Source organism: Nuphar pumila, chromosome 3 (assembly GCF_984573655.1).
Source record: "Nuphar pumila chromosome 3, dmNupPumi1.hap1.1, whole genome shotgun sequence".
Classification (NCBI taxonomy): Eukaryota; Viridiplantae; Streptophyta; class Magnoliopsida; order Nymphaeales; family Nymphaeaceae; genus Nuphar; species Nuphar pumila.
Genome location: NC_143251.1, coordinates 6,424,729 through 6,439,620, shown reverse-complemented (window position 1 = coordinate 6,439,620; position 14,892 = coordinate 6,424,729). Strand labels below are relative to the sequence as shown.

Sequence of the window (14,892 nt, the reverse complement as noted above, 5' to 3'; positions counted from 1 at the left end):
ATGGGTCAGAGGTCCTGGATGATTAGGAAATTAACAAGGTAATGGTAAAGGAAAACTCATTGTTATTAAGATCCAAATCGAATAGAATCTGCCTGAATCCGTTGATTGGAATCAAATAAGCCCCAAATCGATTTGGTTCAAGATCAAATTGAGTAAAAAATAGTCAGTTTAAACTTGAATTTGTAGAGCCAGGATGAATTGACCTGATTCATGAGCTGGAACAAGGTTGAATCGACTTTTCTTGTTTTTTTTTGTATTTTTTTTTTTTGCACTTTATGATTGTTTGAATAAGAAAAATCTTATTCTACCAATTCAACCTGACGCTTTGAATGTCTAGCGAAACTGAAACAGGTAAACCAGCAAAATATGTAAGCTAGTATGAACCAAGATTTTCATAGTTTTTTTTTGCAGATCTAACCTTAAATATGCATTCCACTTGATCCATTTGCTTGAAACCAGCTAATGGATCATCGTAATCAGATAAAGAAATATGATTTTATATGCTTAAATATTTATGAAAATTCTGATAAATTGATTTTTAAGCCTTAAAAGATCTTTCTTATACATCTTAATCAGATGATCTAAAAACCAATTTCTATAAAATCAAACATCTAAATCACATTCATATGGTGAAATTTTAGGAAAAAATAAAAAATCTATTAGAATCTCGGTGCATACCATTTTACATATTTTGCTAGTTTACATATTCTAGTTACCTTAATTTACATATTTTTGTAATTTGGTAGGGTTATGTATAACCCCAGCTTGCTTAACCCCGACCTCTTAAAAAAAAAAAAAAAAAGGACTATATATATCGTGGAGGGAGTGATCTGAATCTTTGTCAAGCACTCAATTTTCTTGCTTTCTTCATCCGATAGACAGACTTGTGAACAAATTCGTGGTCCAAGGGCTTTTCTGTCATTAGGTAAGGTCGGTGCGAAAAAATCTCCTTTAGCACTTTTCGTCGCTAAAATGCAAAAGCATGGTAAGCTCTAACGGTGATCAGCGCCCACCATTCACCACTAACCAAGCCGCTGCAATTAAAAAAAAAAGGCCAGTGCTATGACAACTGATAGCACGCCATAAATCAAGCCTCTCATATCCTATTGACACATCCACAGGTACAAAGACGGGAAAGAATATTTTGGGTAAAAAGCTCGATACATTCTAACATTCCGTAAATAATTTAAACGACTTTATTTTTGGGAATTATATCCGGTCAACTAGAGAAGCAAGTAAAAAGTAAAAAAAAGCAAGCTAAATTCCCTCCCCGTGATTTCTGAAAATATATTTAATAAAAGGAGTGCCAGTCACGACTCAAGTCGTCTGTGTGCAAACTGCAAACACTAGAACTCAACTCCGGAAAGAAAAAAGAAAATATTGCAAGAAAAAATTGCCCCAATTGAACGGTTGGGGGAGAAGGAAACCATAGAGAGATTATTCTTCTGTTTCACTTGTTTCCTTGTTTCTAGATCTCCCTTGTTTATTATTAGTTGATTGTTCTCTTTTTCTTTGTACCTTTTATCTCAAGTATTCGATCGGGCTTTGATTTGGTAAAAGAAAGATTAGAGAGCAGACGCGGTCTTCTCTTTCGATTCCGTATTTGTTTTTTTGGTGGTTTTTAGCAAGATCTTAGCTTGACCTTCAAGTTGATCGGTTGGTGGAAATCGGAGAAGATCGTCGATGGTTTTCTTGGTCGTTTGGAGAATGATAGAAGTTGGTTTTGATTGATCAAGTTGTCTCGACGATCTAAGTCTCATGAAAATGTTGTTTTGATGATCTTGCTTGCTCGTCGATTTTCGAAGAAAGGGAGAAAGATTGGGAGCAATTATCGATCGGTCTGATTCACTTTTGGAGTGGTAGCGATGGTTTCGCGAAGTTGGGGAGCGTCGGATTGGGCTGTCATCGGGCTCGGAATCGAATCCGGAGGAGAGTGATGCATGACGCTTGATCAGTTGGTGGTATGGAGTTCAATAGCGAGAAACTCGTGAGGTAATGGCATTCGTGGATTCTATTTATAGTGAATGATTTCCTCGTAGTGTTTGGTGTCGTTGTTGGGCGGACTCTCGATCAAATTGACTGTTTGAATTAGTATTTTGTGTTGGTTTTTTATTGAATTGTGCAATTTTTTAGACTTCATCACTTAAGATTCAGGTTTGTTTAGTATTATTGGTTGTTTTTTCGTAAAAATCCATGTGGTTGTGAGTTGCGGATGGGTTTCTTTGTGCCAGGTTTTATCCTTCTGAGAAGAATTCTAAGCTCTCCTGGGAGAAAGGTAATGCACCGAGCACGGCAAAAGTTAATAATGCTTTTGTGGCTTCGACGTCGTTCCTGAAACCAAGGGGTTTGGCATCCGCCTTCAAGTCGAAGGCCTTTGCGGAGGACCAACAGCCATGGAGGAAGCGCATCTTCGATCCCGGCAGCGAACTCGTTCTCATGTGGAACAATATTTTTCTCATGTCGTGTTTGGTGGCTCTTTTTCTCGACCCACTCTATTTTTACCTTCCATCAGTAAGAACACAGTCGCCGTGCATGGAGACTGACTTAAATCTGGGCATTGTCGTCACCATCTTCAGAACGATTGCAGACATGTTCTATTTCTTTCACATGCTGATTAAGTTTCGAACTGCATATGTAGCGCCAAGTTCGCGCGTGTTTGGGAGGGGTGAGCTTGTCATGGATCCCAAAAAGATTGCTGTGAGATACTTGAAATCCGATTTCTTTATAGATCTCCTTGCAACACTGCCTCTTCCTCAGGTATACTTCCCAAAACTCATATAGGAATGAAAATTATTCGTATGATACAAGAGCATGATATCACTACACCACAACAAGAAAATATGTGGTTTGAACGCAGTCAATTCTCGATTCTTGGCTGCTCATGTCAGAAGACCATGGAAGCCATATCACATGGTGTCATAATATGGAAAAAACTAGATTTTCCACAACTCTACTGTTCGGTCCATTCTATTCCACTTGATCCCTCTTTTATGGCCAAATATATTTCCTGTTAAGGAATGAAAAATCTTTGTCCTGGTGCATGAGCCAATTTTTTCGTTTCATCTGAGAAAAGCCATATCTTTCTATAAAATATTTTGGGTTGTTTGACTGTCCTCGATCTTTAGTGGGTTCTTTGCATTACAAAGAAATGGTTTGTAATACAATCCCATATTTCTCAATAGCATGCTATCTATGTGGGTATGTGCGGGTACTCTGTTTTCTCTCACCTTTGCTACATATCAACGAAATGTTTGAATACGTGATTATATATTTGGATTTTTTTTTCTTCTTAGGTATCAGCTAGCTCGCCATCCATGTTGATGATTTAGATTAATGGATAATAAGAAGGTCGGACCGCTTCTGCATTTTGTCATGCTTAGTAGTAGGACATATTTCCTCTGGCCTGTTGGTCTTGCTGCTCAACTTCATCATGGTTTGGCTGCCTATCAATTGGAACTTGTCCTAGTGGAGCATGCTCATGTAATTTCGCTGTACGATCTTGCATGAAAGCATGAGTTCTTGGCTGACAACCCATTTCATGTGGGAATGCCACAAAAGCATAACTCATACATTGTATTGATTTTTGAACCGTTTCACAATATTTCACAACAATTATAACTATTTAACATTTGAATATAATAATGTGGAAGAATGATCTTAATACAACTTGGATACAATTTGAAATTATATTCAATAAATTTAAATAAGCACAAAATATTTGAATTAAAATTCAATAGATTCAGGGAAGATATAGAAAGAGTACTATTCATTCTTCAACAAGAAATTTCAAGTAGGCATTAGGTGCACTGAGAATACAAAGTTGGATTAATGTACTATTCAAAGTAACTTTTATTATTTTGAACCCCATGTATGTAGCAATTTTTTTGGCTTTCTGAAGCACTTCCATGGGTTTACCGAATTTGTATGCTGCTAGTTGCATGATGATTTTGCTTTCAAGGATTATTTCTAATCTGACCTGTCAATTCTTTGAGATGGAGCTTGTTGTCTTTGATGAAATGCACCCTGAGTACATGTTTATATATTTTTTTTCTTTCTGAAGCCATATTCATATTTTATTTGAACTAAGGTTTTACCTAGGCTGACCATCCAAAACATCACTGTGCAGATAGTCATCTGGTTTGTTATACCTACAGCGAAAAACTCCAATGCTGATCAGACCAATAATGCACTGGCTTTGATTGTTCTGTTCCAGTATCTTCCCAGACTATATTTGATTTTCCCATTAAGTGCTCAAATTGTCAAAGCCACTGGTGTTGTTACAAAGACTGCTTGGGCAGGGGCTGCTTATAATCTGCTTCTTTATATGATTGCCAGTCATGTATGTATGATATCAGAAACTTCTGTTTTCTTTACTTTTTGTGATATTTTGATTCCTTAATTGTGCTAATTTGAGCTAAGCCAATGTATTGAAAATATTATTATCTGGCATGCAGGTTTTGGGAGCATCTTGGTATCTGCTTTCTATTGGGCGACAGACAACATGCTGGAAGAACGAATGCATGAGTGAGGGTGCTTTTGTGTGCAAGCTTAAATTTTTAGACTGTAAGACATCTGATGATATTGATCGTAATACTTGGGCAACTACTACACAAGTGTTTGCTAATTGTGATCCTAGTAACAGCAGCATCACATTCAATTATGGCATTTTTGCGAATGCTTTGAGCAATAATATTGTCTCAACGAGGTTTCTTGAGAAATACTTTTATTGTCTTTGGTGGGGCCTGCAGCAACTAAGGTAGAATTTCATGTCTGAACATTTCTATATCCAGAGAAAACCATCTAAATGTTTATGATTATTTCTCTTACTCCCATACACAGTTAAAGTATGGTTACATTTTTTTCACTTATTGATATTGATGATAGCTGAGATGTGTATTTCTATATCCAGGGAAAGTTTTATAGGACGACAATTAGGCCCGCTTTACTATATGGTACGGAATGTTGGGCTGTCAAGAGACATCATATTCAAAAAATGAGTGTAGCTGAGATGCGTATGCTTAGATGGATGTGTGGAAATACAATAAAAGATAAGATTCAAAATGGGGAGATACGTAATAAGGTAGGCGTTGCATCCATTGAAAATAAGATGAGAGAGAATCGTTTACGGTGGTTTGGACATATTCGGCGAAGGCCTAATGATACTCCAGTTAGAAGGATGGAGAAATGGGATAATATATTAGTTAAAAGAGGTCGGGGTAGGCCTAAGAAGACTTGGATGGAGATGATAAGAAAGGATATGAATGCTTTGAACCTCACCGAGGACATGGCATTGGATAAAAATGATTGGAGGAGAAGGATTCATGTGGAAGACCCGAAATGATTTTCTTTTTTGGTTCATATCGCCGACCCCATTTTTTTTGGGATGAAGGCGTAGTTGTTGTTGTATTGATATTGATGATAGCAATGAAATCAGATAGCGTGCAGACAAATATAAATGAAATTTGGAAGAAAACAAAGCTAAGAGAGTGGTTACACAATTTTTGGAGGAATGAATTTTTAATAAAATTAGATAATACCCAATTTTATTTAGTCCACAAATTACAACCACAAGCATCACAACTGGCATATATGTGATCTAGAAAAAAATTTACCAAGTGGGGAGAGCTTGTAAAGCATGGAAAATTTAAAAAGCATAGAAAATTTATCTTTTATCCAAAACATATGTCAAGGTTCCAATCAAACGCCCTCCAGGGGTATATGTAAATTGCACATTGTTTTCAATATAGAATCAGCTTCATGCTATTAGTTGGCATTCAGTTGATGTGTCAAGGTTGGTGTTCTGAGTTGCCTTTTGCTTTGTCTGGTGTTCTGTATTGTATTGATGTAGACTGTAATTTGTTGAGGACTGAGCATATATTTGATATAATGCCTAATGGATGGAAATGATACATACCCATATTTGGAAAAGGCTCAACAGTCTGATGAGAATACCCTGAACATTAAATATGCTTGTGCATACAGTTGTGCCTTCCATTTTTTTCAGAATTGGAAAGTTGTTTTCTGAGGTATGAGAGCTAGAAGTCTATACCTTTTGTTTTTGAAAAATACAACACTTTTTCTCTGTGCATCATAATGATGGTGATAATGATATTGTTAAGATCAGTGTTGTTAAAAGCTAAAAAGCGAGCAAAGTGTTAGGCCTCCTTAAAGCAAGGTGTACACTTCAAAGCGTAAAAAGTGTATGCTTCACACACAATTATTCAAAATACAATTTTTTTTAATAAAAAGTGAAATTATGACATTGAAAAATAATAACATGAACATTTGCATCATAATTGTGCCTAACCAACAAGTTAAGGGCAAAAAATAATAAACAATATAAGGTATATTAATCACAGAGCCGATCATAGAGGTACTGCCCGTGCAGCTGCAATGCGAGCTTCGGGTCGTCGGCGAGCCTGAAATCGATGTCGAACCCTCTCAAATCTTGATTGGAGGGAGTTGAAGAAGAGGGAGTGGGAGGAGTGGATCACAAGTTCATCGATTAGGATGAGTAGCTGGCGATCGATGGGGCTCTCTGGTGAGAAGGAGCTCCTTTGCTATTACCTTTTCTTGACTAAACAGTCCTACCCTAACCCTACTGCCCGATGTTAGAGACTTAGAGAGGTACTGAGGTACATAGGGCATCTTTTTTGTTTTTTCCTTCGAGTGAAAAATGAAAAAACTTTATAAAGTGAAACGTTTGCTTTGCCTTCAAAGCTCAAGGCACAAAAAAGCGTACAGATTTGTCAAAAAAGTGCATGCTTCATTAGCATGCACTTTTATTGCGCTTTGGGGTTAGTTTTCGGAGCGAAGCGTAAAAAGCACACCTTTAACAACACTGGTTAGTATGAAATTCCTGATCTTTCAAGACATGGGGAAGAAAACAACTGCAATTGTAATGCCATAAAAAAGAAATTGAAGTCAAGGGCCGAGAGGTGACTGATATTTCATCATCACCAAGGAGAGGGGGAAATCATAGGTCCCCTGCAGAGACACTATACCACCATGCACAATGATAGGAAACATCCATATCATGTTTGCAAAGGCTTCATGGATCTGATAAGATAACCTTATTGTTTAAACATGTCAGGATATGATGATGTCAACCTACATGTTTCAAACTTGGGGCAATTGGCTCAGTTGAAAATATAGAATGATTTTCTGTTTTTTGTGGAAATGATTATCTGAAAAGTATATGTTCTTGAATGCATAGTAGACAAAAGTAAAAACAAATGGAACTGTCAATAGTGAAAAACATATTGTCATTTTTTTCTTTTCCCACCAAATGCACGACTACGCTAACCCCCCTTGGACATGGGATGTTCAGGCATGTTCTCCAATTTCATAAATGCTGGTAGCTATATAAAGGTTCCCATACTCTGTGATGGCACCCTTTGTAATAAGAGTTAAAGAGGATGGTTGCAGATGGCTCTCCATCTCTATGGCAGCCATTAGTTTACATTAATGTGTGACCAACATCATTTAGAAAAAAGGTAAAAGGAAAAACTAGATTCCTGATGAAAATTCATAGGAACATGGCTATTCCAATGCATATCAATCAATCTCATGATTTCATACTTCCAAAAGTATTCAGACCCTAAAGGATATACTGGTATTTTGGGATGTTCTGTCTACAGTCTGAAATTGCTTCTTGTTGAGGGGATATGGTTGACTGAGGGTAAATTCTTCTGCTTTATGGATTTCAGGGCTAATCGTGGGACATCAAAACAAAAAAATGAAAAGCAACTGTACAAACTAGAAAGACCTTGATGTGAGTGAGGACTCACAACTTATGTCGAGTCAAACAACATATATGTCTATAAATAATCAAATAATTTCTGTAGATAACTTAAACCAGAGTGATCGAGTCTAGACTAACTTGGTCAGAGACTTGAGAGAATTGTTTGATGGACATGTAAGAGTTTCTTAGATTCTGTAAATATTGGCCGAGTCAGCCCTGGCAAAATTTAAGGGTCATTGGCAGAGTGGCTTACCCAATGTTGTCAGTATCGGAATCGGACCTGTATTGTTTGACCAACGATTCAGGTCAATTGGCCGATACCGATTCTCTGAATCGGCCAAAAATAATTAAAAAATATTATGTGTCAATCGAAACGTGACACACGTTAAAGCCATTAAAATAAAAATAATAATAATTTTAAGCTATTTTTTTACATTTATTAAAAGATAGCCGATTCAAGTCAGTATCGTATCAATTTCCTGGCAATACAATACGTAACAGCCAATTCAGGTCGATACACACCGATACTGACAACACCGCTTGCCGCTTCAGGTGCCTACTCAGAGTCAAACTTTGAAGTTGGCTTGATCAACACTTGCTTGATGTGGCTTTTAGTGTAGGAAGGTCTAAGTTGATGGTCTAAAGATTCTCAAGCATATGCAGAATCCTGTAAGACTTGGCTTGATAAGTTGATTCAACAAATTCAATAATTCAGTCTGCCTGATCACTTCAATAGCATTCCTTGCTCTTGACCCAACATCAAGTCATTGAGCCTTCAGACCAGAGTTACTGGAAGCTTCTTAGATAAGTGAGAAGCTCGCTTCCTGAAAACTCGCTTCGGAAGCATGCTACTCCTTGCTTCCGAAACTTGATGAGAATCTCGATTCTCTCACGCTTTTTCTATGCTTTCTACACACTTCATTTATTCTTCTTATATGTTCTCTTACTCTACTTTTTATATTTTTTATGTGTTTTGTCTCATGCTTTTCACTTCCATGTGATTTCTCTAAATTGACAGTCATCATTTTTAGATTTTGTTAAAAATTTAATTCTTACATTAAAAAATCATGAAATTTAACAATAATCACTTTTATTTTAGTTTTCATTTGCATTCCATTTTGATTCACACTCAATTCTTACATTGTTTTTTTTTATTCCTCACTTCTCGCTTCCTATACATTTTAAAATGCATCGCTTCTCCCTTCTGTTTCCTGGATCGTTTTCCGCTTCCGCTTCCTAGTCTGGCAACCTTGCTCCAGACCATGGAATCATAGTGTGTTTCTCAAAATTTGCATGCTTTATAACACAAAACTTTTTACAAGCTTTTCATCCATTCAATATTCATTTATTTCTACATTTTGACAGGATCTGGGGTGCTAATGCTACATATATCTTTCTGTCACAAAGATACCAGTATGACCTAACATACAAGATCAATTTATTTATTTTTTACTTTTTTTAAATACGAGATGAGGATACATCGGTTGGTGTTGGGTAGTAAGCTATTCAACCAACCTGATGCTCCTCACCAAACACAAGCCCTTCTAAGCAACAAGGCTTTGCTAGGGCATAAGAGAACTAAGGGAGGAGGGTTACATAATAGAGGTTAGCAAACTCATTCAATTCCAAGTCGGTGAGTCAAGAAGATCTTCTTACCTTTGATTCTTTGATCTCGTTTGATCGGATATACTAGTGAATATCATACAATTGCTGCAAATGAAACCTTTGAAAACAGTGAGCATTTCTGCAAACAAATTTTTAATATTTTAACCAGTGTTGTAAGTATCGTACCATATTGTACGATACATATCGTTACTTTGGGTTTTGCGATACGATACACACTCGTGTTGCGATACAAGTGTACTGTACCCGTATTGGGTGTATCGTACAATACACCCTTGTATTATGCTGATACACCTTCAACGCACTTTAAAAAGGCCGAAAGTTACTTTTTTTCATTTTGAGTTTTAAATACCTTTTGAGGGTCAACTTCTCCATTTGTCTAGAGGCCATTAGAAGTGCATTTTCATCGTTTTTTTACCCAAAGAAGTGGGTTAAGGTAAAAAAAATGCATTTTCACCATTTTTTCACTCAAGAAAATGGGTTAAGGTAAAAATTTTTATTATGAATAAAATTACAAAGCCACTCTTCAAAAAATACGCGAAAATTAAAGATTTATATCAAGGTAAAAATCAGGCTCCACATTCCTATAACAATGACGGCATCAGATGATCTGGCATGACAATGGAGCACTCAAGTAATGAGTAGAAACCGATTGAAAATCGAGTGCAATTGTTGCCATAATATTTTTGTTTGTGTAATATGAAAGTATGAGTTGTGGCATGTTCTTAATTGCAAAATATTTAATATTTTGCATTGTTCTTGTGAGATGGTTGATGATGTCTCATGCAGCTCATAGAGACATAAATGCTTCATATGTGATGTTATGGTTGTATTTTGTGCAATTCATCATTGTTTCGTGTGATATGATTTTTTTAGATTTTTGCTATTTTTCTGATTTTCTTGATTTTTTTTTTGTATTTTTTGGATTTTTTTATTTAAAATTTACGATACGGTCTTAATTTGAGACCGAACGATACAGCTAACGATATGATACTTACAACCTTGATTTTAATACATAAAATGCTTAAAAATTATTAAAAACTATTGAAAATATTAAAATAATGGCTGTAGATGTCCTCATTGTGTAGCGTGACATAGTGTCTCTGATTCTGTCACCAGGGACACATGGCCAAAACAGCATATCCTTGTAACAGAGATCTTACTGATAGATCGAGTAATAAAGGGAAATGTTAGGAATGTCAGAGTATGGATTTCATCATTTGATTCCTTATTTGTGCTGGAAGGCTGTTTTATTAGAAGCTGTTGCAGTAAGCTGGAGTTACCTTGCACCTGTTGAGCCTGCGACAATCCAAAAGTTCATCCTTGCAACAATCAATTTGGTTTTGCAATTTTAGCTTTATGCCTTTATTCAAGCATATGATGCACACACTTTCGCAAGCACACCTATTCACTGACAGTATGATACTATCTAGAAGGTGATGAGTCTAAGCATATTAAATAGTTGGGATTAATAGACGTGATTATCATGGTTCATGGATCATTTAATCCAAAACATGATTTGGATTGAGTGACTTCTCTTGAGCAACCTTTTCTTTAGCATGTGAAAAACACACATGCACAGCAGAGACATCTAGACCACATTTGCAGTGGAGGAGACATTACTGTTCCCTTCAGGAAGTTGCCAGAGGGTTCAACTCTCCCAGGCTTTGCAAACATGATTTCTATTCATGACCAAATGGTCTAAAATATACCAGAGAGGAAGCTGAATACCCTGATTCAACTTTTGCATCTCATCCTGGTGAAAGCTGAGGGTGGCCTCTCCTCCATTGCAAATGTGCCCCTAATGTATCACAACAATGCACTAGTATAATTGTGCGATCTTTTCATGTAAGTGTTCATATTACTCTCTTCTTTAAAGTTTTGGAGATTGTAATAAGATCTGCTGTTTTCTAGATAAGTTGCTCTAACTTTAAAAAGTGAAAAACGAACAGTTGTGATTGTGTGAATCTTTCAGTTCCTATGGGCAGAATTTGCAGACAAGCACCTTTATTTGGGAGACAGCATTTTGCATACTCATCTGCATATCGGGTTTGGTTCTCTTCGCGCATTTGATTGGAAACATGCAGGTATTATCTCTGACATCATCACAAAACTCAAGTTGTTTCTTATATTACTATGTGAATTTGTTTAGTATGCACCCTTTGCTACTGCGTGAACCCTATTTTAGCTTATATCATGGATAAGAAGTTGACATGTGACTTTTGCTGGCTTTTAAGACTTGTTTATTGCTTTATCTATGTTTAGCAATTTGTTGATTGATGAAGATCAACTCAATTGGTGTGGCTAAGATTGCGATTTCATTATTGGCTATGCCATTGGGACTGGTTGTTTAATCCTTTCCTCATTTCATGTTTCTATAAGGTTTCTTGATTTCTTGTTGCTGTCATGTTGATATCTACCATCTTAATCTTCATTTTTGGGTTTATGATTTCTTTCGTATTTTCTCTATCCTGATCTTTTCTCCAAATTCCTTCTCCAAACATCAGGTGATAAAGTAATGTTTGATTTTATTTTATAAAAAATGCTAATCAATCTAAATAGGTATGGGTGCCTTGACTGATCATTCTCAACAAATATTACAATATCATATGAGCACTATGATAACTATCAAACACCCTTTTTTTTTTGGTGGTGGTGGTGGTGGTGGGGGGGGGTGTCGCCTCTTGAACTCTTTATTTATTTATTTATTTCAGCAACTAAGAAATCCTGGAGTGATGGTCAGTAAATCTAGTACTGATCTTTTTTATCTCCATTTCTTTTTAAAAGTTATTCTCATCTCTATACCTGAAATAGCCAACCAGATCTGGACTTCAATGCAAATTTGGATTTTGATGAGGTACAATTTAGAAATTGTGGCATTGGATAGCTTTTAGCTATATATTTAGTGAATGCTTGTTTATATTTAATTTGATTGTGCTTTATGTTACTCTTAACTGATATCTTCCTTGGCAGATATTATTCCCCTTTGTATGATATGATATTGTTAAACATTAGGTCCCTATCTTTTTTGCATAATGATGATGGTTATGAATATGATATTGTTAAACATTAGGTCCCTATCTTTTTTGCATAATGATGATGGTTATGATATTGTTGAACATTAGGTCCTTATCTTTTTTGCTTAAATTCTTATCAGTCATTTAGAGTTAATTATCTGCTTTAAAAGTTTTTTTTGGTTCTAGTTGATACCAACAAATTTTATAGTCAGATATCACGACTAACTACTTTTTTTTCTTCCTGAAGACTTATCTGCAATCTCTTACCGTGAGGCTTGAAGAGTGGAGGCTCAAACGAAGGGACACTGAGGAGTGGATGGCACATCGCCAGCTACCTCCAGATCTGCAGGACCGTGTCCGGCGGTTTGTCCAGTATAAATGGATAGCAACACGAGGTGTTGATGAAGAGTTTATCCTGTGTGGATTGCCTACAGACCTACGTCGAGACATACAACGACACTTATGCTTGGACCTTGTTCGACGTGTAAGGATTTCTCTATCTATCAATTTATTCAGTTTTGCTGTATATAAGTCCATACATGTTTGTAAAGTTCTGTTTCATATTACAAAACATAGCAGTCATGTGCTTTTGATTTCCCATGTTCCCAACACTCTCTTTAAGGACTAAATTTATTAATGACTAAATTTCCTTGTTTTGGACATATATTTTGAATAGAAGAGTGGGTCAGGGTAGTCGCAGTTCTGGTATTTCTGGCAATGATTTTATGTGGCCTGATGCTTACCTTTGTAGTTGCAACAATGTTAAAATTCTGAAGCTAAGTTTATTGTGTTTGCTTGAGATGATGAAGAACACTATGAAGTGAGTAGATGCAAACAATTAGGGTACCTTGGCAGAAGAACATGTAGAGTTAAATCTTTTGTAAGCCACAACTGGGGTCTTCTTAACTCTTTTCACTTGGATGTCTGCTTGTACTTTATCACAAGGGGCAATGCTTCTGTACAATTTATATCTATGCATCAACTGGGGTCTTCTTAACTCTTTTCACTTGGATGTCTGCTTGTACTTTATCACAAGGGGCAATGCTTCTGTACACTTTATATCTATGCATTTCTATGAGATTTGCCGAGTCATAAAGTTTCTCTCTCTCTCATGTAGATGCTTTGATTTCTCCTTTTTTTTTTGTTTGTGACTTCCTGTTATGCTACCTAACTCAATACATGCAGGAGCGTTGCACTGGTGCCTTGATTTTAGACCATCTGCAGTTGTCATATCACTATGGTTTGTTTTATTGGAAAATTTGCATCCTTATTACATTCTGGATTTGCAGGTCCCTTTTTTCTCACAGATGGATGATCAGCTTCTGGATGCCATATGTGAGCGCCTGGTTTCCTCTTTAAGCACAGAACGTACATACATGGTACGTGAGGGCGACCCTGTCACAGAGATGCTCTTTATCATCCGGGGGCAACTCGAGAGTTCCACGACTAATGGAGGAAGAACTGGCTTCTTCAACTCTATCACCTTAAATCCCGGAGATTTCTGTGGTGAAGAGCTTCTCTCATGGGCCTTGCTTCCTAAATCCACAGTTAATCTTCCATCTTCGACAAGAACAGTGAAATCACTGAGTGAAGTTGAGGCTTTTGCATTACGTGCAGAAGACCTCAATTTTGTCGCTAACCAGTTTAGACGGTTGCACAGTAGGAAATTACAGCACACATTCCGCTTCTACTCCCATCATTGGAGGACATGGGCAGCTTGCTTCATACAGGCTGCGTGGCACAGCTATAAGAAAAGAAAGATGGCGAGGGAGCTCATGATGCAAGAGTGTTTGACCATGATGAGGGAGCAAGAAAAAGAGGAAGAGGATGAGCAAATGCAAGAGGATAACGAGACAGCCTCATTGAGTTCTTCTAATACAAAGCAGAGTCTATCTGTCACCAAGCTTGCTCAAAGGTTTGCTGCCAATGCAAGGAGAGGGGCTCAGAAGAAGTGTGTCTCTGTAACTAAAAAGTTGCCAAAATTAAAGAAGCCTGATGAACCTGATTTTTCTAGAGAGGCTGAAGATGAGGATTAACGAGCTGCTGCCATTTTAATTTTGACCAGATGGATCCCACCAATCAGAAGGGGGTACTTAATAATGGTTCAGATTCCCTAAACAAGGGATCAATTTTATTTTAAGTTTCTATGTCCTGTATTTTGTGTGTATGGTCTGGGATATGGTGCCTGTAGTGTTACGTGTAAATTGGATGTGCTGGAGCACGGCACCTTGTAGTTTTACTTGCTAATTTTATTTATTTGTTCTCAATGTTTGTTATGGAGAGGAGCGTAAGATTACCAGCCTGTTCTGCTTCAAACTTTGATGTTTCACTTTGTTGTTTCCCTTTGAACTACCAACCAAACACATGAGTTTGGGTTTCCTTCTTTTGCTTGATAAGGTGGAGTAAAGACTCTGCTGGCCTATGTAACGGGGACGCGTTATTTAGGTGACACACTATATGTCATGACATGTCTTACATTATTTTAGTATATTTAGTGTTTAAAATGTT

At 36.8% G+C, this 14,892-nt stretch overlaps 1 protein-coding gene across 1 annotated transcript; it reads left to right on the top strand.

The window, feature by feature from the left end:
* The first annotated feature begins 1,319 nt into the window (after window positions 1–1,319).
* On the top strand, window positions 1,320–14,686 carry LOC149841767 (cyclic nucleotide-gated ion channel 17-like). The gene is made up of 7 exons (XM_090001157.1): window positions 1,320–1,992; window positions 2,232–2,757; window positions 4,127–4,339; window positions 4,455–4,756; window positions 11,343–11,454; window positions 12,632–12,868; window positions 13,674–14,686. Exons 1-7 carry the CDS (start codon window positions 1,964–1,966, stop codon window positions 14,418–14,420), a joined length of 2,166 nt encoding a protein of 721 aa, XP_089857283.1. The 5' UTR covers window positions 1,320–1,963; the 3' UTR covers window positions 14,421–14,686.
* The last annotated feature ends 206 nt before the right edge of the window (window positions 14,687–14,892 follow it).